Source organism: Haliotis asinina, chromosome 8 (genome assembly GCF_037392515.1).
Source record: "Haliotis asinina isolate JCU_RB_2024 chromosome 8, JCU_Hal_asi_v2, whole genome shotgun sequence".
In the NCBI taxonomy this organism is placed as follows: domain Eukaryota; kingdom Metazoa; phylum Mollusca; class Gastropoda; order Lepetellida; family Haliotidae; genus Haliotis; species Haliotis asinina.
The window spans coordinates 4,382,008-4,407,212 of NC_090287.1; the positions used below are offsets into that span (position 1 = coordinate 4,382,008).

At 40.6% G+C, this 25,205-nt stretch overlaps 2 protein-coding genes across 2 annotated transcripts; one reads left to right on the forward strand and one right to left on the reverse strand.

Annotated features, from left to right (window-relative positions):
* Window positions 1-1,303: 1,303 nt before the first annotated feature.
* On the forward strand, window positions 1,304-13,326 carry LOC137294332 (phenylethanolamine N-methyltransferase-like; the record flags this gene model as incomplete). The annotated part of the gene is made up of 3 exons (XM_067825331.1): window positions 1,304-1,463; window positions 11,679-11,883; window positions 12,267-13,326. Coding segments are annotated over 3 exons (795 nt in total), but the record flags the coding sequence as incomplete, so codon positions are not given.
* On the reverse strand, window positions 13,265-24,968 carry LOC137294464 (anti-sigma-I factor RsgI6-like). Its single transcript, XM_067825485.1, has 12 exons — window positions 24,762-24,968; window positions 21,473-21,621; window positions 20,748-20,852; window positions 19,917-20,076; window positions 19,547-19,592; window positions 19,028-19,183; window positions 18,199-18,254; window positions 17,927-18,064; window positions 16,427-16,598; window positions 14,830-14,940; window positions 14,055-14,273; window positions 13,265-13,599 (listed from the first exon to the last, which is right to left on the reverse strand). Exons 1-12 carry the CDS (start codon window positions 24,929-24,931, stop codon window positions 13,360-13,362), a joined length of 1,722 nt encoding a protein of 573 aa, XP_067681586.1. The 5' UTR covers window positions 24,932-24,968; the 3' UTR covers window positions 13,265-13,359.
* Window positions 24,969-25,205: the final 237 nt, after the last annotated feature.

Sequence of the window (25,205 nt, forward strand, 5' to 3'; positions counted from 1 at the left end):
TATCTAACATTGACTGTCAAATGCTGCAGAAAGAAAGAATATGATTACATGTATCACATTACAAAGATTGAAGTGAGTGAATAACGAAATAGCGCCATCTAGTTTACCACACTAATCGAGAATTTCATGTGTATTGTAGCAGGCGGTGTACGTCAGATACTTCAAACGACGATGCATTTAGGTCAAGTTTCTTTTCTGAGTGTTGAATCACACAGTGAGTATGAGGTGCATCTAGGTCATGGTTCTTTCCTGATTGTTCTTTGTTTGGTGCTCAGAGGCAGAAGTTCCTGTGTATTGTAGCAGGCGGTTTACGACAGATACTTCAAACGACGAATCACACAGTGAGTATGAGGTGCATCTAGGTCATGGTTCTTTCCTGATTGTTCTTTGTTTGATGCTCAGAGGCAGAGGTTCATATGTATTGTAGCAGGCGGTTTACGACAGATACTTCAATTGACGAATCACACAGTGAGTATGAGGTGCATCTAGGCCATGGTTCTTTCCTGATTGTTCTTTGTTTAGTGCTCAGAGGCAGAAGTTCATGTGTATTGTACCAGGGGGTGTACGACAGATACTTCAATTGACGAATCACACAGTGAGTATGAGGTGCATCTAGACCATGGTTCTTTGCTGACTGTTCTTTGTTTGGTGCTCAGAGGCAGAAGTTCCTGTGTATTGTAGCAGGGGGTTTACGACAGATACTTCAATTGACGAATCACACAATGAGTATGAGGTGCATCTAGGCCATGGTTCTTTGCTGACTGTTCTTTGTTTGGTGCTCAGAGGCAGAAGTTCCTGTGTATTGTAGCAGGCGGTGTACGACAGATACTTCAAACGACGAATCACACAGTGAGTATGAGGTGCATCTAGGTCATCCATGGTTCTTTCCAGATTGTTCTTTGTTTGGTACCCAGAGGCGAAGGCTGTGACCGTGGTTCTGAGAAAGGTCGATGATGAATGCGTGTGAGGTGATTTTACTTTTGCATTAGGGTCAAGGTCATTTATTGTTACTTGATGGAGATACACTGTCACGTCGAGGATGTCGTACCCCGACAACGCGGCAGGCTGATCATGCTGTCGGGCACCGGTTGCCTTTATGTAAGACCCGAATATGTAAACGCTATCGGTATATATCTGAAAGACTCCGACTGTGTAGCAAAAACTGACAAACACAGATTCACACATTACAGGGTAACTCATCGTTTGAAGTGGCGTCTTTACATACTACAGCTTGAACGAGGATGTTTTATTGAATGATGCACGGAGACTAATAACTCAGTTTGCACTTTTCTGATGTATTTACACAGCCATGGACAAAAAGAAGTTTGGACGAGAGGACTATCTGAAATATTTTGATCCTGTTGCCTTCCTAAAGATGTATCACTCGGATATTAAAGGAAACGAGGATGAAGGTGACCTGATGCCATGGAAGATGAAGACTCTCCACGACGTTTTTGCAGAAGGTGACTTCATGATTACTGTTTTAGTAATATTTCATTTCAAATCTCCGACTGACGCCATTGGTTCCAAATAATTTGACCTGCTAGTAGGGAAAAATTCACCTGTCATACACAGACAAAAGCATTCCTGAACCAAACAAAAACATTCCTGAACCGAACGAAAGCATTCCTTAGGAGCACAAAAGAAATTCCTTAAGGAGCGTAGGAGCAACCTTAAGAGGACAAAAGAAATTCTTATAGGTGCTCCCAGGTGCATACAGGTTCGCTAACTCCCATTCCATCGGTGTGACATTTAGACAATGCACATTCCTTTAATACAATATCAAATTCTTATAGTTTTCTTTGTTCACTTCAAAACAGTTTTACATGTAGACAAGAGACACGTAATTATGCGGTGGAAAAGTTAATCGCACTTATTTACCACATGCGACAAACTCACCCGTGTACACTCGAACACCATGTTTACATAATGATAAAATGTAGGTCGCCTCATCCCGCTTCACGTTTCACACACAGTATAGTTATAATCTGCCTCCCTAGTAGTGCATAAAATTCAAACACAAAGTATACTAGAACAGTGAGTTGAATTCAAGTCATAATGTAGGATGTCTCGTCTTGCATACTCATACTTAGAATTGTTTACTAGAACAGTGAGGTAAATTCAGCTTTGATCATTCAGTTTGTTTTACACTCCTAGTCGTGTTTATTTAACACAGCCAAGTGCATTCACACCTCATGCTGTCATCACATGCTTTCATAACGTATATGATATAGTTCGCTTTGTCACTCATACAGAGTATCGTTATATAATGTTTGCTTGCTAGCAGTTCAAACATGCATTTTTAGAACTGATAAACTGGGTCAGTTGACTCTATGTGCATATTTTTCAGAAGTAGACTGCAAAGTAAATAGGGTCTATGCGACAGGGAGTGAATTGAAAGAAGTGTAAATATCCAACACTTACTGAACTGAAAACTAGACTTGCAAAATGTCCTTAACATTGATACAAAGGATATCACTTTTAGTTTAAATTACTGCTTTCATAGAAAAGAAAACAAATATTTGTTGCTTAATAAACATATTATAATTTTACCCACATTGAATGCATACATAGGCATGACAAATCCAGCATCAATACCAAAAATCTCATTTTCTTTATCCGATCAATCCAGTCACTGCAGATCAAATCCCTTTTCGTGGAAGAACAAGCATATACTTGTAGAAAAACAATCAGATAAAAGGTAATAGCAGTTATGCTGTCTTACTCAACTAAAAACCACAATGACAAGAGAAAGAGAGATTCATCACCTCGTGTGAACCAGCAGACAATGTCAACTTGGTATTGAAATGTTCCCGTAAAGTATACAAGCTTATGATAACTTATCCTGTTAACTTAATGTCCCCATGACTATTATAATGAAACAACCATAACTGAGAGATGATATAATAAAATGTAAAAAGTAGAAACCCTTTTGCTCTTCCTATCTTTAACGGAAAAATCGTCCTCCTGATGGGAAACATCCATCACCTCCTGCTGATGGGAACATTCCATTCCCCTCTCCTCATGGGAACATCTACGCCCCTCCCTCTTCTCCTCCTCCTAATAGACACACCAACTCCCTCCCTCTCTTGATGGGAACGTCCACCCTCTCCACACTTGCATATGCATACTCTGCGGACTGAAGTAAACCTAGGTCTTTAACAGTCCTGTGCATGTCAAAAGAAATATTAAAACCTCACTGGTATCTAGCAAAGAGATAGTTTTATGCTTTCCTGCTTAGAGAAAGGACATAGTGTTGAACCATGAGGACAAATTCAACAGATGATATATTTGGACCTATATCATCACAGAGAAGGAGAGCAAAATCATGTAAAAGAGCATCATGGCAGAAAAGAAAAGATGATTTAATCTACAAGAAAAAGAAGAGGAACGTGTGAGGCAAGATAGGAACAAAGCCTCCACAGAAAATACAGCCTGTGAAGATAAAATATGTTTCCACAACACAAGCTGTGTTGCAACGAGCCAAAACTAAATTGAAACGAGCTCAACCAAAATTGACACATAACAAGATGGTTGGTGGGTTTATAAGACTACTTCAGACTCATAAACCTGCTCATTTGTAGTTGGAACACCATGGAAATGATCACCTGTCCTGAATGTGGTAAGACATTTACAAGAAGCGATAACCTACAGAGACATCTGAAGCAATTTCATAGGTCAACACAATTCTTTACTCCCCCGCCTACTCCTAATGGCAACATAAACACTCCTCCTCCCCCTAAGAATGTATGCTCACACCAGGAGAAAGAATTCAAATTTGTAATTCCTTCAAATGTTCTTGTTGTTGGACCAAGCTCGTGTGGGAAATCAATGTTCACATATCATCTTTTACGAGAGGGTTTAATTGAACCTCCTTCAGATCGTATTGTTTGGTGTTATATGCAATGGCAACCCTTATATTAAAATTTTAGTAAACAATTACCCCAAAAGTTACTTTTGTCAAAGACCTACCCTATGATATCACTGATGATAACTATTTTGATGCAAATTTGCGGAATATTTTTGGTATTGGACGATTTTGTGGCTGAATCAAAAGTTGACAAGAAAATATCTAAACTGTTCACTCAAACTTCTCATCACAAGAATGTACTGCTTCTTCTTGTTCAAAATCTGTTCCCAAGAGGACGAGAATCCAGAGACATTGCACTGAACGCTCATTATGTCACCCTGTTTCATTCACCAATTGACAAACAACAAATTAAACTTTTTGCTCGTAGAATCTTTCCTGAAATATGGATTACTTTTTGTCTGTGCATGAAAATATTACAGAAAAGCCATATGGGCAGCTTGTCATTGATTTAAAACATACCACAAAAGACGGGGACCGACTGCATGTGAACATCATTAAAGAAACAGATGAGGGAGCAAATGCTCAGTGTGAACGTGAACAGCCTAGGAAGCAGATCCCAGCAGAACAAGAGCCTCATTTGATAAACCAGACAGGCAGCAAAACTGAAGAACATAGCAGAGCCGATCATTACCCCTATACAGAAACAGATTCAGACACGGATAGCGAGACAGGTCCTTTCACTATGGCTATTGCTTGTGCTGACTTGTGTTGATGGATAATGTAACCAGATCTGAAAAACCGCATCAAGACCTGGTGTCCTGTCAATAATCATAAAGCAATTAGGAGACGAACCAAATGGTCTGAAATCAAGAATGTCAGTGATGATGATGATGATGATGATGATGATGATGAAGATGCCAATGACTCACTCTCTCAAAAGGGTGGAGGACCTGTTCCCTAGCGTCGTCGAGGTCAGATACTGCTCACCAACATGATGCTGAGGAGTGGCAAAATGTGGGCTTACAACACATCTAGAAGCGGGTGTATGACTTGTATCATGACAATATTCATCTCAAAAGAAAAAGATACAAACAGAATGGTCGAACCGAGGAATGGAAAGATGACAGAAAGATGAAACAACTGTGGGAAAATCAATTGACTAGCAGTCTAAACAGCGTTATAGAAAACACCCAATACCTGAAACAGGGACCTCTGTTTCAAACGCTCCTAGACAGCCTAGAAGACACGAATCCCTCTACAGATCAAACCATCATCCAAAGTAAGATCAAACTCTTTCTTAAACCGAAAATGAAAGAGATAATGACTCGTATAGATATGCCGGACATGGATAGTGATGCTGAATCTGACATGGTTACACAGGATGATGGTGATGATGATCCGAGTGAGCAAGAATGAAATGTATACGTGTTCAGGCTATTTTCTTTGTCATTTGAATCCATGACATTGGAGGAGGAAGATGCAACCTAAACCTAGATCCAGCTTGATTCATATTTTGAAAAACATTCATCGCCAGAAACGGGGTCATGATAGACAAAGGAAAAAGAAGATTTCACTCTCTGTGAGAGGACTTGTAAAGCTGGGACCTCCTGGAGTGACATCATTAAGAAAAATCTCTGATAGCAAATAACACACTTTGCACAAGGAAATGATGTGTTCTTGTCATTCAGACATGTTGTTTAAAATTGGACATTTTCATTTTATTTGTCGCAGAGAAAGAGTTTATGTAATCAATGATTTTGTGTCTTTGGAAATCTATAAATATGCTTCATGTCAAGGTTTCAATAAAGTTTCAACGGAAGCTCTCCTTGTTTGTTTGTTTATCTTGTGTCAGAGGGTGTGTGCCAAACTCATTCTTTTTATCAATTAAGAACTAATGTATAGAAGAACATAAAACAAACGCTTGACATTCAACTAAACTAAGCTTTTATTTCTTGTTTAAAAAACATTTCTGTATATGTATATGATAATTGATACATACAAAAACACATAAATACTTGTTGTCGCATGGTTACACACTATGTATTATACTCAACCCATACACAAAGGGTAACAGTATTTAGAATAAGTATTAAACAGTATTAAGATATGAAATAACAATCAACAACATTAATAAAACTCCATCTTGATTTCAATTTGGTTTGTTATCTTGAGGTTCACCAACCATCTGAATGTAATCACAATGAGGAGACAGACTAAAATGTTCACTCGTGGGATCATCTTCTGGTATCCACTGTGATGCACTTGAAGCAGTACACTTTATCAGATTGTCCTGTGTAAATAAATCCTGTTTCAGCCATGAATTTAGGTGACTGTTTCATGTGAATGGGCCAAGTTTTGAACGAAGCCAGTCTATCAGTAAACTTTTGTCCAAACTGTTTGGTAAAGGGTGATATTTCAACACAGTCAGCCACCACTTCATCATAAAAAAAATGTCCACACACATCCATGTTAGTACAAGTTTTCAAGTCCAACCCCAGTTGAAAAATGATCAAAGGTATGACCTCAACTTTGGTTTTATTGAGTCAAGTCAAGTACACTATACACGACTCATTACTGAATATTGAAGTTCTCAAACGAGTATAATCTCCCATTGTAAATGGGCTAACATCAATAAGTAAATAGCCATATCTTTTCCCACCTACAGCATCTTGGAATGATTCAGTGAAATAATTCATTTGACCAGGAAATATCTGAGACGCTAAAATTTTGTATTCACTGAAACAACGTTGATTTGATAAAAGTATAAAGTAGTAAGTATTTAATGAAATTGTTCTGCTGCATTCACCTTTGGGATAGGCACTTTGCTGTATGAAAATGACTGAAATTTCAAGATGATGTGACTGAGTTGTGTAAAGATTTAAAATCAATTGGCTTTTGCACATTTCGTTCATTTTATCATCCAACACAAGCAAACATTGTTTATATGATTGTTGTGAGTAGGATTACTGCTCATCTTCTGTAGGCAGTGTATCTCGAAGTTGAATATTGTGTACACTTCTCTCTAAGTCAGCATAGATGTCTTGCCACACAGCATAACAATACACACTCACGTTAGGGGGTGTATCATACATCCTGGTTAGAGTTTTTAACAATCTGGCCACAAAGTAAGTCTTCCCAGAACTGGAGCCGCCAAGGACTGTCAGTGCTGAAGGTTGAAGGTGTGTAAAATGATAAGAGACATTTCGTTTCTTCCATGATGACAAGTGTTCACAACACAATATTTTTCTCAATAATGACTTGATTGACACATATACCAACTTAAGTATTGAAGAACATACAACGAACACATCTTTTCAACTAAACTAATGTTTAATTTTATTTATTTTATATAAATAATTCTGTCTAATGTTTAACACACAAAAACTCACACACACATTCATTATTACACGTTATGTACAGTCCATACACGCAGGGTAATAATAGTACCTGAAATAATGACAAACATATTGAGATATGAACATATCATTCCATGTCAAAGTTTTCAAATCAAACTGAGCTGAAATAGAAGTTAAACTCATAAAAGCTTTGAATTTACAGAGTAAATAGTATAGGAAATACAATCCACATATATCAGAATCAGATGATTGTAACTGCTCATCATTGCATACATAAGAACTAGCATACAACTTAAGATAGTCAACAAATTCTTTGCTGACAGGCTCAGCTAGGCTGTCAAACGGTTCCGATTTATTGCCTTTCAGATACATTGCAACCCAATGTCGACCTTGTTTGCCTCTCACATCAGTATTAGCAATAAGCCCAACACCTCTCATCAACATTGAAGATGTAAGCACAGGTAAAGTGTCTCTAGCATACACTCCTAAGACATGGTTTCTAAGCACAGGATCACACTGAATAGCACATAACAATTCTGTAGCTTTCATCTTCTTCACTTGACATACACATTCCTGGCTTGGTCAATTTCTGTGAGCGAGGTCCTTTCACTCATGACAATACAATTCAGTGTTTTGGTTAAGGCAGCATTGAACTGAATTTCTAGTGATACATTTCCCCGTCTTACTAGACTGAGATGTTCAGTCCCAGTTTCATTCAGTTTGAACACAAAAAGGGCACTTCCCAGTAAAAATTCTTTTCTGCTGATGAAGTTATCTTTACTTTCACTCTTTACATTCACACCATCAAATAGATTCAGATAGGTATCTACATCATCTGCATTGGATGCTCTCCCTGGAAGACTGACACCATTTACATTGAGAGTAACCTTTTTGATCATACTTGACTGAAAGTTGTATGGGTTCTTCTCTAAAGAACCTGACATACTACTGCGCTCAACAAACGCAACTGTGTATCGATGGGCAACAGGATTTGATATATTCTCAATAGTAAATGATTCAGTACATACAGGAATAGTGGTAGATTTGACTTATGTTTTCACATAGGGATACGGTGCATTGTTTGGTTTCCCGTTTCTCTTTTCTTCAAACAATGGGTTATGAGCCAGAATTTAAGCTGGGTTCACTTTCAAATAACACACTTTAAGGGTTGCTTCTAAAATGCTTATTTAGTATTAGCAACTCCACTCATGAGACAAAACTGACGATCTGTTCTATACAAGGTTACATTCAATTTTACTCCATTAATCAAATGTCGATCCATATTGAAAACATCTTCAAACAAATTCACAACCATTGTCAACTCTTGACTTTTGGCAGTGAAGTCTCCACCTTTCAACAATCCTTGATTACCACCAGCAACAGCATCAGTTGATTCAATGTCGTCATTGTCATCACCTGTATCTTTATAGAACAGCTGTGATGTTAACTGAGAGATTTTGGCATCTGCTCCATAATTCAACAATGTCTTGAACATGCTTTTATAGGGATAGTGATTATTTGCACTCGATACCAACCGAAACCGAAAGTTGGGAGAACAGCGACAGTGAAAACAAGTTGACAGGTCCCACCTCCTCATTCAAAGCCAGTGAAGATGATGTAGCATCATCATGCACCACTTTACGTTTAACATGTAGTCTTGTTCTCTTCAAATCAATCTACCCACTACCCTGATTAGGGATAGCAAATTCCAATGGTGACGAGTCATTGACTTAGCTTAATGGACGTATATCGTTGAAATAGAACATCTCTGTGGTCGTTGCATAACTTGGAAGCGAAAAAAAGGAGTAGGAATCCGGGAGATATTCCGAAAAGTTGCTGCTGGATAAGAGTACCATTGTGTTAACTGAAAATATCGTTTCCTGCGACAGGTGAGCACTTCAAAACTTTAGCTGTCGTAGAAGGTGTAGTGTCTGTCTGATGTATCCTCTTGGAAGTGATGATCTGTTCTCCTGTAGCTCTTTTTAAAGACTTGCGAGGTCTCTCTTTGGCACCTGCCTTCCCTACTGTGCTCTGAGTCTCTGATGTCATTTGCAATTCAACTGAAGGTCCTTCTTCTTTTCTTTTCACTGTATGCGATGGTATTACCTTAGCTGATAATCTACCATTGTGGTATTGCTGGTTACTTGTGCTCAGTTTCTTGAAGTAATGTTTCCAATGTTCATAGTGGGGTACATAGAGAGGATAATCTTCCATCTTAACTTTGCAAATGGATATCGCTGTAAGTGAAGAGTTGCACTGGTCTCCCCGCTCAAGAATGACAAGGCCACTTCATCACTGGGTTTTATAACAATTTCTATGATAGGTGATTCTTTCAATACCACATGAATATTATATTCGTTTGCAAAGTTAGGACCTGACCTCAAGTCAATACATCTCAACAATGGTAGCCGAGCATCTCCTACCAGTGTCTAACTGGTTTGTGTAAACTGTAAGCATCTTGCTCATTCACAAACCGTTTCACCTTCCTCAACCTGATATTGTGTTGCTTGTTTTTCTTCAATTCATCAAGCAGTTTAGATGGACCATAGAAAGCGCCTGGTTTTTGTGGGTTGAAATAATACTGTTCTAATGCTTTGTTCTGCTTTAAATCACTGTTCTTCTTTCGAGAACTCACGATGAATTGAAGCAAGGGATGTGTTGAACAAGATTTTATACAACTAAAAAGGAAATGTACATAAATTATTTATTTCACCAAAAAACACTCTATACATAACATCAGCTGAACATAGCAATTGACATACACAACAAGATAAGAACCAATGATAGTCATCTCTGTCATATGTCTTCTGTTGTTGGAATGCAACAACTAATACTGTGAGGATATGTCCAGGAAAGTCTTGAGATATCATATCATCCATCATCCCCTCTGGGTCATGATGACACATACAGTTCATCAGATCCATACAACACACATGACACTGAACCTGTCCACTATTGCAGCACATATAACGCAACAGATTATTATGACAGCAAACACTACAATTCTTTTGAAGTCAGTTTGTGTTCTTCATAAGGATCATCCTCTACTGCATTTGTCTCTCGTGGCTCAAGAGCTGATTGTAATCCTGCCACCAGTCGTTTAGGGTAGTAGATTCAACAGGTTGACAGTCAGCTACGTGGGTGTCTTCGTCCACTAGCAAGTTGACTTTACTTGAGACATCTAAGTTAGCTTCAGTTGGAGGTGTAATAGGTTCTATAACAAGCGATGGTTGACTTGAGTTGTTGTCCATTACCCTACCAACAAAAAGAAAGGAAAAAGATATAAATTAAAAAACAAAATTGATATTGCAGGTAGAACACAGTCGCATGTAACACAAATATTCACTTACTTTGCTTTCTTGATACTCAGCTTCTTTGAAGTCTTCTCCTTCTTTGGTTTCTTCACCACTGGTTTAAACAGATCATCCTCTATTGTTTTTCTGCTTCTCTTCTTTTTCTGAAGAACAGGTATTTCCTGAATCGTTCCGCTCTCTGAAGTTCGGTCCTGAGCAGCAGCAGAGGAGAAAGATCCTATGATATCAGTGTAATCCGTCAACCATTTCAAGAAAGGAGTTGACATTGGTTGAAGCTTCCCTTCTAAGGCTTTGGTCTTCTCCAGCATATCTGTGTAATTGGTTTTGTACAACACACTCGATCTCATCATAATTTCATGCAGATAGAGTTGAGTATCAAGAATATCCTTCACTTTCAGAAATATATCGTCAAATGTCTCCACTGACGAAAGAGCAACACGTTTCACATCCACACTTTTCTGCGCCATGGTGAATATGTAAGAGATTGATTTGAAATAGCTAAAATGTTTGAGGTTTCAGGCAAAATTGTGCGGAAGGAGGTTTCGATTGGATGCTCAGTAATACACATTTAGTTTGATTGGCTAAGAGATATGGAATGATAGGAATTTGCTTCAAGTGATTGAAATAGATGCAGATTTAAAAAGCTATGTCATTATTCCGTTGTAAACAATTCTTTGCTAATACTTTAAATATATTAAGATAAGAATTTGGTATTGTATAGAATCTTTTCAATTTAATATTGTATAGAAGGAATGTGTATTGTCTAAATGTCACATCTATGGAATGTGTGTTAGCGAACCTGTATGCACCTGGGAGCACCTTTAGGAATGTCTTTTGACCCCTAAGGTTGCTCCTACGCTCCTATAGGAATTTCTTTTGCCCTCCTAAGGTTGCTCCTACGCTCCTATAGGAATTTCTTTTGCCCTCCTAAGGTTGCTCCTACGTCCCTATAGGAATTTCTTTTGCCCTCCTAAGGTTGCTCCTACGTCCCTATAGGAATTTCTTTTGTCGTCCTAAGGTTGCTCCTACGCTCCTTAAGGAATTTCTTTTGCCCCCCTAAGGAATGCTTTTGTTTGGTTCAGGAATGCTTTTGTCTGTGTATGACAGATTGATCTTTCCCTACTCCTGCTTCAGATACTCAATACCACAGAGATATTCACCAACACGTGATGTTTATCTCCTACTTTTATGCCGCAGGTAAGTTGACAGGCCGTCGACTGCTGGACATCGGAACAGGACCCACAATCCACTCTGTGATCAGCGCCTCCAACTACTGCGACAACATCTACCTGTCCGACTTCACTCCCCAGAACAGGGACATACTAAGGAAATGGCTGGATGGGAGTCTGGAGCACAGCTTCAAGAGTTTCTTCCAGTATGTTGTGGACGAGGAAGGGAAAGGGTAATTATTTCGCTTTGACCACCAGGCTCCACTGTGCGGTGGGCAAAGAAGGGAAAGGGGAATTATTGCACTTTGACCGTCAGGCTCCAATATTTGGTGGATAGGGAACGGCCTAGCCCTTACTGCAATGCTAAAGCCCCAAAATGAAGCAAGTCTACATTCCATCAGCTCATGTTTAATTCAAAAGGGTTTATATGTTATTATCAGAATTATACATATTCAGAGACTAAGCGTTAATCTAGGATACAAGTCTGAGGCAAATGGCAGCACCTTGGAATATTCTGATGTCCATGACTATAGGAAGGACAGGCCTAGACATTATATATCTAGAAATGTCCATTAAATGCATTCGTTTTGAGATCTCAATGCCTACTGTCATTCAGGACTTCACCCTCATGTCGGGAAGAAGAACTGAGGAAGAAGATATGTGCCATCCTGCCAATAGACCTCCTGGAGGAAGAACCACTGGCGCCTTGTTACTTCCCTAGGTTCGACTTGGTAACAACATCATTTTGTCTCGATGCCGTTGCCCTGGACCACGTCGACTACGATCTTGCAGCCCAGAAGATAACGAATTTGTTGAAGATAGGAGGTCATCTAATAGTATGCGGACTCCACGGGGAATCTGTTTACCAAGTAGGCGAGCACGTGTTCAAGAACTGTCAAGTATCTGTTGCACAGGTGAAGGACATATGGACACGCTGCGGGTTTGATATTGTAGACTGGAGGGAAAAGGAATCGAACATGCCCAGGAACAACACCATGCTTATCCTTGATGGCTTCTTTGTCATGGTAGCTAAGAGGGTGCGTTAAGGATATTTTACTGATTTTTCTCTTCAACACCCTACTCAGAAAATCATAATACTCAGTGCTTGATTAATGGCATTCGTGACCAGCTTCAATCTGGAAAGTTGGCCAGTGATGAAGATGGTTTTGCTGATGGCGTTATGTTTTTTGTCTTTCTTGGCTCACTATTTTGGATCCGGTTATAATTTGGAAAATACGCTTGTTTCGCCATCACGGCGAAAGTATGTTTAAACCTGAAAAACGTATTTTCATATTTTCTATGCAAAATCCAAAACAGGGTATTTTTCAAACCAAATCCTGAACAACAGTTCAATGAGAGAAACATCAACGTCATTAAGCAGCTGGTGTTGTTTCTGACATTTCGTTAAAAGAGAATTTCATTATATACCTGTATATTTACAAATATCTAGATCACATAGCTACTACATTTTTAGGACTTTTGGCCCAGAAGTTATGATTTTCACAAAAGTTTTAGTGACCATTTCCATATATTAGAGTACATCCCAAGTTGGAATCTGAAAGCGTATTGCTGCTTTTATCCGAGAGTCAGCATCTATACAAGTGTCAAACCATGCTGGGGTGATAGTAGTTTATTCTATGCAATATATGTACATCAATAAAAGTCCTGGGCAGATATTCAAGAGTTATGTTATTTAACAAGTATATAGTTCATCCAATAATAGCAGCGGACAGTCTAGGGATGTGCAGTTTTGCATGAATGTCCGTCTTCCCGAGGGTAAATGTTGTCTTTGTTTGTAATGGTCGTCCATGATACGTCGCCGTCAGCTCATAATCGCCATGGAAGCCGCGCACCTCTATCTGTCTATGGGTATGGGAAACCTTCGTTGTCATATTTGTCATCCATTCTTTTTCCAGAAGGTCTAGGAACCTCTGTCCAGCTGCATTAGTCTAAAACAGGAGACATTTAGGCAGATTTGGAAATGGCTGCACCTAGCCTTCATTACCGTTGCAGATCTGAATGTTGAAGTACGTATTTTTCAGCATTCAGCCTAATGACGGCGACATGACAGGCCCTAGACAGACAATCCAATCACTGACCTATTATCATGTACCACCGCCATAGAGTGGTACTATATTGTATATGGTAACAAAGAGGTGACAATCAGGTTATGTAGTCAGCTTCCTTGAGAACAAGCAGCAACAGACTAGATCGGGTGTATGTGGATGTGAGGTCCGATTGCTCGATGGCGTGGGACGTTGTTCATAACATCAGTCAGTAATTTATCGTGTCAACAGTTGATTAATCATACACCATATAGCTGGGGTATTGTTGAAAGCGTTCTTTACTAACAAAATAACTGATCTCAGAAACGGCTTACACTAGGCACCCACACTATAGTTACCTGGAAGCTAGGTCCACTGACCAACGAGGCAGGTTCCCCACGCCACTGCTGCTCGGACCAGAAGCCCCACAGCATGATACCATCCACAGCTGGGTGACCGAACAATGACCTCAGAGCAATCTCGTACCAATCAGCTCGCTTGTTCACATCCGGGGAATACAGGTCCAGCTCGCTCACCCACAGCGGGAGGCCAACTTCAGCAAGCAGGTCTAGACGTTTCTGATACCAAGTGTTATTGAATGAGATCGGTTTGAAGGCAACTTTGAATAGTTTCACTTATTCCACAATGAGTCGGTTGGGTATTATAGTGGCGTCGGAGGTGGTGTCACACCATATTAATCACGTCCATCCAAATTAACTTTCCTTGTTAAAAGTCGTCCTCGGTGAAGTGTATAGACTTTAGATTTCAAAAGATAACGCGGACTAATTACTGGTTGTTATAGTGTCTGCATCACAGCAGCAGTACATATCGTCGGATAAGACGTGTAATGACCCCAAAGGTCAAACCAGTGACGTCTTTGGTCAAACTTTGTGAAAGCCAGGTATTCATTTTGGTCGACGCCAGCAGACCTAGCAAATAACCACCCATTGGATTCCTCGCAGATACTGAAGGAGAACCTGTGACCAGTGTGACTGCTTTTTACCAGGCGTGCATGGTCTCAAAATGAAACCACGGTGGCGGCTAGACAAAATTTGGACACATTCGTACGGTTGGCATGCATACACAGCGTTTAACACCCGACATACACACGGACAAACAAACAAACAAACAAACCTTGAGAAGGTAAGGGTCCGGTGAGGTGAGATCCCTGAAGTGTGTCTGGACACCCATACCATGTACAGGGACCCCGGCCTGTTTGAACTGCATCGCCATATCACGGTATGCCTGGAGATTAAGGAGACATAAGATGAGTCAGTATATAAGCGAGGTGATTTCTAACCTATATCTGGTGTCACCCAGCGTCATATTGCCGGAACTTACTAATCGTGTCTTTTATAGTAGTGCACTGTTTTCCCACTTACATGCAAACTGTAGCGCCAATGGGGTTGCGCAGCATAGAGAATATGACAAGTCTACTATATGCGAGCGAATCGAGCAAAGGCTGGCAACGTACTTTCCGCGCTTCAGATCGAAAAATAAAACAAAATATCGCCACCATCGAAAATATACACCCATTTCTTCACTGGATTGTGCATTTCCAACCCCATGTTGAACAATTACTCACGTGAAATATGTTTTATTCAATATTTTAAGCGCAACTGGTGGTAGATCAGACCGTTCTTTGCCTCCATTCCCCCTTCCACTTTCCGGTCCAACGGAGTGAAGGAACAGTAGGGTATTATTCCACATGGAATACGTAGTTACCTCCCCTGCTTCATTCGCCCGTTACGCCAGAAGTGTTTTTATGTAGAATAAATGTTACGAAAAGTCTAACAATAGAGACAACAGATAAGACAAATAAACTCCAACAGGTTCATGACAAAATTAAGCAGTATGGTATTTCTTCTTAATTTCTGCTTATTTTTGTTCCGTTACTTCGTTCATCTGGAAGCTGGCAGGGGTAATGGAGGCGAAGAACGATCTGAATTCCACGTGTGGCGCTTCAAATATTGAATAAAACATATTTCACTTGAGAAATTATTAAACATGGGGGTGGAAATGTGAGGGCACAATCCAGTGAAGAAATTGGTGTATATTTTTTATGGTGGCGATATTTTATTTTGACATGAAAAATATGTTTCGATCCCAACCGAAGAAAGTACGTTGCCAACCTTCGCTCGCCTCGCGCGCATATAAGTAGACTTGTCATATTCTCTATGCAAGCCCATTTGCGCTACAGTTTGCCTGACGCCCACTAAACCAGGTGATGACATGGCTTTAGTCTTAACATGACTGGTATTCGTCCTACATATTGTATTAATCTCACGGGTATTTCATGCACTGACGCGATTCCTAAGTAGGATGTAACCACATTGTTCGGTTTGGGTAGAAACTGTTAGATTTCGGGCTTGAAACTTTGCCTTCGAGCCAGTCTCCAACTTGTGTTTTTTACATGTTCAACATCGCAGTCGTATTTATTCCTTAAATGTACGTTGTCCTTTATTTTTTGTACGAAGCTGTTCGTATTTATCCAGTGTGTTAATGGATTGTACTGCTCTAACTGCTTGGTAATACATGTACATACATCTGAAGGAAATATACACCAACTGGTAATAATAACGAGGTATTGAAATATCAGTTCAGCTTACATTTAGTGGGACTGAACCCATGTTCAAAATGTGTTTTTGGAAAGGGGTGCTAATGGACCGTTCATAATTTATGGCTATGGTGACCCAACATTCCAACCAGTGGTGTAAATCTCAAAGGTTACCATGGTATCACCACCGCGAGCTGTTACTGTGTTTTCATTAAAGAACAGCTTCATGCTAGGGTCCACTTGGTGGGCGATCCTGAACACCTCCATGTTGTAGTCCCTGTCTTGGAGAGTCTCTCGGAACCACTGGGTGTGGAGGTTCTCGTTGTTTACGTCCCAGTGTTGAACTCTACAAAGACAGACTGTCACATGGAGTTGCCACTCTACACATTTACGTTATCGTGGTCTTCAGTAATACGATATGCTTGTGACAAAGCAAGATTTATGGATCTCGACTTCTTTATTGCGAATAACATTATGTTTCGGAGCGTATGCTTGCTCCTTCATCCGGCCTCTTCATCTTCTAATGCAAGCACACACTCGGGCCGTGTAATTCTCAACAACGAAGTTGACATGTATGACCGTTACGTTTCTTATGCATTCCACTTCTAAATACCCTTAAACTATGGGTGCGTTGCAAGCCAGTAAGCAAATGAATGGCATATCCCGGGCTTGCAACAGCTCGAAGCGTTTCTCACTCTTCTAAAAATGGGGAGCGATTACCGTTTGCTCGTCTGGCCCTATTAGAAGAGTCACGATGACGAGTGATGAATTTATGATTGTTGATGACTACACTGAAACTGTGGAAGAAACTGAGGATGATGGGATGTAAGCTGTCTTTGCCAGTTAGCCAGTCGAACAATTCTTGTTCCGCCGTAGAATTCAAATTTCGCTGAAGGGGTCGTTGTCGGCACAGGTACTAAAGAAGTGTACCCTAGATACTTTCCTGTATACAGAAGTGTATCATAGCCAAAGTAAATGTACAGAATCAAACCCTAGGACGATCCCATTCTGCATCGCGATCAGCGCTAAACCGGTATCTCGAACGCGTACTTATATTCCTGTCCGGAAAAAAATCAGCATGGCATTGCGTGTTCGTCAGGAACAACAGTATACCTTCCTTCGGCTGTCAGTTGTTAAATATCAGCTCCATATTCGATTACGTTAGAATACAAGGCGAATAAGACGACTTTTGATGCCCAATAAGCGCTCGAAGTCAGGCGATCTGGAACACCACCACCACCACAAACCGGTTTCGGTTTTGGCTTGATAAAAGTGGACTCGTCTGCTGTTTAGGGTACCGGGTACGTTTCTGTACATTTACTTTGGCTAGGGTACATTTGTATACAAAACGAAACGACCCATCCAGCGATTGCAGACTCTGAACGTTGTGAGGTGAATCGCTGTACATGGCTTGCAATCAATGGGTTGTTTGCAACGCACCCTAAGATATATCTCAAACAAGAGTTATGAACAGAAACAGTCACACACTGCTATCATATTCCGTTACGGTATTAATATGATACAATTTGACAAAACCTGACATGATGTGAAGCCGATTCTTCAATACACTGAGTGTTGGCTGCAACTGCATATTCGTTTAATGTAGCTCTCGTTAAAAATGATGAGTTCCCCATGCTGAGGCTAGCAAGTCGTTTCTCTTTCTGGTATACTTACAGTCCCTTTGTCTTATTGAGGGCCTCTGATATTCTGTGTGTGACGGCCTTTCGGAGTGCGTTGCCTCTCAAAGGTCGAACCCATGGTGGTACTTTGTCCACCTTGGACCACAGAAGGCAGTGCGCATTAGCCCGATGTCTGCAAGTTGCCAACATAAATGTGCTTGAACTAATATATTTACATTCACATACGTGCATAATCATTCCTTCTTTACGTAAGAAGCAAGGATAAGCTTACTGATTCTATTTTGTTCAGGGTTTATTATTAGTTACCCATTTGAGAGTAGTTTGTTGAGCGCCTCTACTGCAGTGTCATAATGGGCAGCTCCCTAGAACAGACGAAATGAGACAACTTCACACGTGCAGTAGCACATGGAACAGGTACAAGATGCGAATCCTGAAACATGGCATAACGAGTTCTTGCTTAAACCGACCAATTCAAAGTGCTTTAAAAGATGCAGCAGCTGTTGAAAAACACCTGTGTCAACAACAGTACAGCATACACAAGCAGGTTCATACTAGATGTCTAAAAGCGTTCCCAAAAGGTTCGGTCTAGATATTCCACCCACCAGTAGGACAACCTCTAATGGTTCAGACATTATTTACATCCTGCCGAAAGGTTCCAGACCAGATGGCTAGTTAACAACAGAGCTGGGGCTAACGCTGCAATGAGTGAGTGAGTGAATTTAGTTTAACCCCACTTTGCAATATCCCAGCAACATCATGGCGGAGGACGCCGGAAATGGGCTTCGCACTTTATACCCGTGCACAGGATCAAACCAGGGTCATGACGAGCAAATGCTTTACTCACGAGGCTACCACACCGTCCCACCTTGTACAACATTCGATTTGTACTGCAGTGTGCCATGTTGAATGGGGAGGAGGATGTACTACAGGTATTCAGGTAGTGAACGTTTGTCACTTAGCCAAAGACTCCACTAGTAAGGACAAGGGACAGTCATATCTTTAAACATAAACGAACCCACGATTAGATCTCCTTGAATGGCAAAAGGAACGCAGCTCTGCACAGTGAATCACGGGGTTTGACGGACTGAACTATGGCCCAATGGCCTCAACTAACTAAACTGCTAAAAGTACATACAGAATGTCTTGCGTTGATTGGCCATTTCAGGTCATTCTCGAGAACTGCATAGTTGAAGTGTTTGTTGATGAAGTCACTATAGCGACGGTCACCATGGAGATACTGTTGTGCCCTGACCGCAGTTCCAAACGGAAAACCATGTTTCACCTGCTTTAACTGTACACAATGTAAGGACATTAATATTACTTCAAACACACGCCTTGGATACTGGATTATGTCCTCGAATCTCTACACCGGAGGCTTTAAAGACACTAAACACTATAAAATGTGATTTGACAACCCCCAGCAACCCCACCTTTTCTCAAAAACAACAAAACAAAATATACGGGATATGCCATTCAAAATACAAAAATACATAGACATACAAAATAGACACAAAATGTAATCTGAACATAACTACAATGACTCAGACCCTAAACCCGTGATAAACGTATCATTTACATCTCCACCAGATAAAATGTTCTCTTTTCGCTACCATCGTATATCAGTTGCGCTACGTCCGCCATTATTCTCACGAACCTGGATTTCTAAGGTGCTGGGGTCGACTGACGTGTCCCAGGTTACTCTGTAAGTTGAAGTGGTATTTAGGCGTCAGGAAAGTAACATGTGTTTGTATTCAGTTAAGGTTACTCTTGGTTGTTTAAAAGGATGGTCTTGGATGCGTGGATGCGTATCTCACTACAGTTTCATTCCATTAAATGACCGCATCCCTCATTATACAGCGTAATATATCTCCAGTCCGGAACCATTCACCGCCATGACTGGTGGCTCTAAACGTTGTTCTCTTAGTTTGGGCTTATTTGTAACAGACGCCATTAGAAGATTGCCTTATTAATAATTGAATACAGCAATAAAGGGGTAGTCTTGGCTGTATCACTGCGAGACCTACTTTATAGTGATATTTGATTTGCGTATTCTGTCAATAACTTGATCAGTGTCTGCCTTCCAGGTCTGGGGAGCCTTCGGAGCAACTTTCAATGAAGCTGAATCCACGAGGAAATTGACCATCGGGTGGGGGCCAGAGACGTAGAGTCGTGTTGACCGCAGGGCTGAGGGGAAAGAGACGGGCGCACAGTGGGCGTGAGGGAAGAAGAAATAGTCAGTAACTGAATGTTCAAAACGGTGATGAGCAAGCCACATGTGATAGAGTTGACCTAAAGATGGTACGTCTAGGAAACTGCAGAAACTAAATGTTGTGTAGACATAAGGACATCCAAAGCTTTCAGTCTACTCAAGCCTTTATAACCATTAGCTTTTGTCGTAGCATAAATGGTACAGTGAAAATATAGCAAGTAGGGTTCGAACTTAGAAACCTGAAACTAGGACCCACATGTGATCTAGTTGCAATCAATCCTAAACAGTAGAAGGACTACCGATCTGTAACATTTGCCTACGAAAACGTAATAAAAGTTTCTTGAAAGATTAATGACAGCTGTCGTTTCTCTGAAGAAATATAACACACTCAGGATGCCGGGGTGTTAGCTGTCTTGAACATTTCCCAGCTGATCCAGTCAAGATTGTATATTCTTCGGCTGTCAAACCCCTATTTTTCACCGGCCGCCATATTGTTTTGTGGAATAAGCTTCCCCAGCCAACGCTTTGCGGTTTGTAACCATCCAAAAGCTCCAGGCAACGATACTACTTCGCACTGTAAGACAATCCGGAAAAGCAACATTATCATATATCTGCTAGTCCTGGGTTTAACACATCATATACACACGTGTATCTGGGGCACTGAAGTCTCCTTGCAGATGGATCCAACCATCTGATGACGTCACCATGGGCTTGTCGGCAGCAGGGACGTATAATCTATCCTTCTTACCACCTGCAAGTCATAAAACTTCAGTATTGATGATTTATTAGTATCGGTAATAAATGTAGAATATGCTAGTATTTATTTTAGGCCGGAGTTGAGGGAACTTCTGATAAAAACATCAAATATAGTCCTCAGATTGGACCGCAGTCGGAGGCTGGAGAACGGATCTTTTCACCTTTCATATACATGAACAAGGTATGCTTGATTGTTTAGAAGGTTTCTCCATTTGACAAGTCCTACATATGAATGCATGCCAAAATGGAAATCTAGTACCAGTATTGACGTCTTTGCATGGTGAAACATATAACCTTGCCAAGATGTCTCTCAAATCTATTTAGATATTTGGAAAAGACGAATTCCCCTGTACCCTCTAAAATTATTTTTAATGTAAAAACGTCCTTCAGGACAGTCGTTTTCGAACAACTGTAAACATTCTTAGATGCACATATATTAATCCAATGGCCCGTTGCTGTTGTCACGTATTTGTTGTCACTAAATTCAACTGGTTACTCATTGATCGTGTGTAATCTTTAGTTCTAAGACCAATTAACAGTATACAATACTTTTACATCAGGTGATATGTCCATCAAGCACTAGGTGCCATGCTTATCATATATCAGGTGACGTACCTGGTAGGCCGAATTCCACTGTGAGACTGATATGCTGTCCAAGAACCGTTGGCTCATCGTTCAGCAACTTGACATACACACTGGCTTCATACTGACCGTTGGGAACGATGCTGTCCACTGTTTGGCTGGGGCCTTGGTAGTAGTGGGTTCTGGCACAAGCAGATGCACATCATGGTGTGACAAGTAAGGTTTGGAGAGGTCAGGATGTGTTGAGAATATTCAGAATGAACTGCTGTCTTTGTGAGAGCTGCCTGGTGTGCGTTCAGCCTCGTTATTATTTCAATGCGACGTTTCCGGTGTCTGTACAGTTATCCAACAGGGACTTCGGTAAACGACCCTGTCTATATTGATACTAGAGATTCTAAAATGCTATTTGAAGTTGAAAAGGTTGGTCTGTTTTCACATCATAAAAGCTTCACCTGTTTACGGGGCCGTTTATAACGCCTCTCTAGACTCTGTTAGTGTATATCGCGGCAATCAGCACTCTTCACAACTTATGTCGATGGTCTGTATATAATGGGGTCTGCACCATACAATCCAGTGATTGAGATGAAGAGCAACACCCTGACATGTGTAGTCCAGTCTGACCACCCGATACAACCTCCGACGAACAGGCGTTGGTGAATTCCAACCCATATCAGCACGGTTCACCGTGCCAGTTGAATGTAACGACTACACGGTATTATGGGTCGATGCATTCATGGATAATGTTACATTACGTGTAATGCTGAAGCCCTAAATGAAACAAGTCCAAGTTTCTTCAGGTCCTGAATCTCCCATCCCATTTGGGCTCCTTTTCAATTTAAATGGAGTTATTTGTTCCTGTCAAATTACATCACGCGTTAGTCTAATACATCTACTGTACCTATACGACATTATATCAAGGTTGTACATGCTATAAAACGTACTACGCTGTTATATGACAATCGTACATGTAATATAATAGCTTACCAAAATATAGAATTTGGCAGTTTTCAAGCCCAGTTACCGACCCTACCTTTGCCACAGTTAATGTATAACATGAGCCAGATGACATAGTGACAATAGTCACACAAAACCACCAGACATAGTCACACAAAACAACCAGACAATACAGTCACACAATACCACCAGACAATCGTCACAATAGTCACACAATACCACCAGACAATAGTCACACTAGTCACACAATACAACCAGACAATAGTCACAATAGTCACACAATACCACCAGACAATAGTCACACAATACAACCAGACATAGTCAAACAATACAACCAGACATAGTCACACAATACCACCAGACAATAATCACACATTACCACCAGACAAAAGTCACACAATACAACCAGACATAGTCACACAATGCCACCAGATAATAGTCACACAATACCACCAGACAATAGTCACACAATACCACCAGACAATAGTCACAATAGTCACACAATACCACCAGACACTAGTCACACTAGTCACACAATACCACCAGACAATAGTCACACAATACAACCAGACATAGTCACACAATACCACCAGACATAGTCACTCAATACCACCAGACAATAGTCACACAATACAACCAGACATAGTCACACAATGCCACCAGACAATAGTCACACAATACCACCTGATAATAGTCACACAATACCACCAGACAATAGTCACACAATACAACCAGACATAGTTACACAATGCCACCAGATAATAGTCACACAATACCACCAGACAATAGTCACACAATACCACCAGACAATAGTCACAATAGTCACACAATATCACCAGACAATAGTCACACTAGTCACACAATACCACCAGACAATAGTCACACAATACCACCAGACATAGTCACACAATACCACCAGACATAGTCACTCAATACCACCAGACAATAGTCACACAATACAACCAGACATAGTCACACACTGCCACCAGACATAGTCACACAACACAACCAGACAATACAGTCACACAATACCACCAGACAATAGTCACACTAGTCACACATTACCACCAAACAATAATTACACATTACCACCAGACATAGGCACACAACACAACCAGACAATACAGTCACACAATACCACCAGACAATAGTCACAATAGTCACACAATACCACCAGACAATAGTCACACTAGTCACACAATACAACCAGACAATAGTCACACAATACCACCAGACATAGTCACACAATACCACCAGACATAGTCACTCAATACCACCAGACAATAGTCACGCAATACAACCAGACATAGTCACACAATGCCACCAAATAATAGTCACACAATACCACCAGACAATAGTCACACAATACCACCAGACATTAGTCACACAATACCACCAGACAATAATCACACATTACCACAAGCCATAGGCACACAACACAACCAGACAATACAGTCACACAATACCACCAGACAATAGTCACAATAGTCACACAATACCACCAGACAATAGTCACACTAGTCACACAATACCACCAGACAATAGTCACACAATACAACCAGACATAGTCACACAATACCACCAGACATAGTCACTCAATACCACCAGACAATAGTCACACAATACCACCAGACATAGTCACACAATGCCACCAGATAATAGTCACACAATACCACCAGACAATAGTCACACAATACCACCAGACAATAGTCACACAATACCACCAGACAATAGTCACACAATACCACCAGACAATAATCACACATTACCACCAGACATAGGCACACAACACAACCAGACAATACAGTCACACAATACCACCTGACATAGTCACACAACACAACCAGACAATACAGTCACACAATACCACCAGACAATAGTGACACTAGTCACACAATACAACCAGACAATAATCACACATTACCACCAGACATAGGCACACAACACAACCAGACAATACAGTCACACAATACCACTAGACAATAGTCACAATAGTCACACAATACCACCAGACAATAGTCACACTAGTCACACAATACCACCAGACAATAGTCACACAATACAACCAGACATAGTCACACAATACCACCAGACATAGTCACACAATACCACCAGACAATAGTCACACAATACAACCAGACAGTCACACAATGCCACCAGACAATAGTCACACAATACAACCAGGCAACACAGTCTTACAATACCTACAGACAGTAGTCACACAATACAACTAGACAATATAGTCACTCAATACCAACAGACAATACGATCACACAATGCAACCAGACAATACAGTCACACAATGCATCTAGACATTCAGCACAATCAGGCTACAGTAGGAGTTGAAGGTGTGGAACCACACACTGACCTGTTGGAAACTTTGAGAGCAAAGTTCCCTTCAACTTTGTCAGTAACGAGGTCGCACTGCGTCAGGTAGCATGACCACTCAGCGAGGGTTTCAAATCCTGGATCTTTAAACATTTCTTGGCAATATGTTAGAGGCAAAAATAGTAGCAGCACACAGAAAGACCAGTCCATGGCTGCTGTCTTGCAGGTGAAGACAATCCCTGGCCTGTTATTTGACCTTGTGGAAAACCTTCACCTAGTTTGATTACAGGGGAACCTGGTAAAGTCTACCCTACTTACAGTTCTACAAGGTGTTTATTGCAGCCAGGCCCACATAAAGGATCAATTAATCCATGAACATACGAAAACTTTTACGTATGCTTATCATTCACATAAAAACAAAACTGTAGAAAAACAAATCGTAACACAGACAACACATGACAGATTGCCTAGAAGATGAATACAA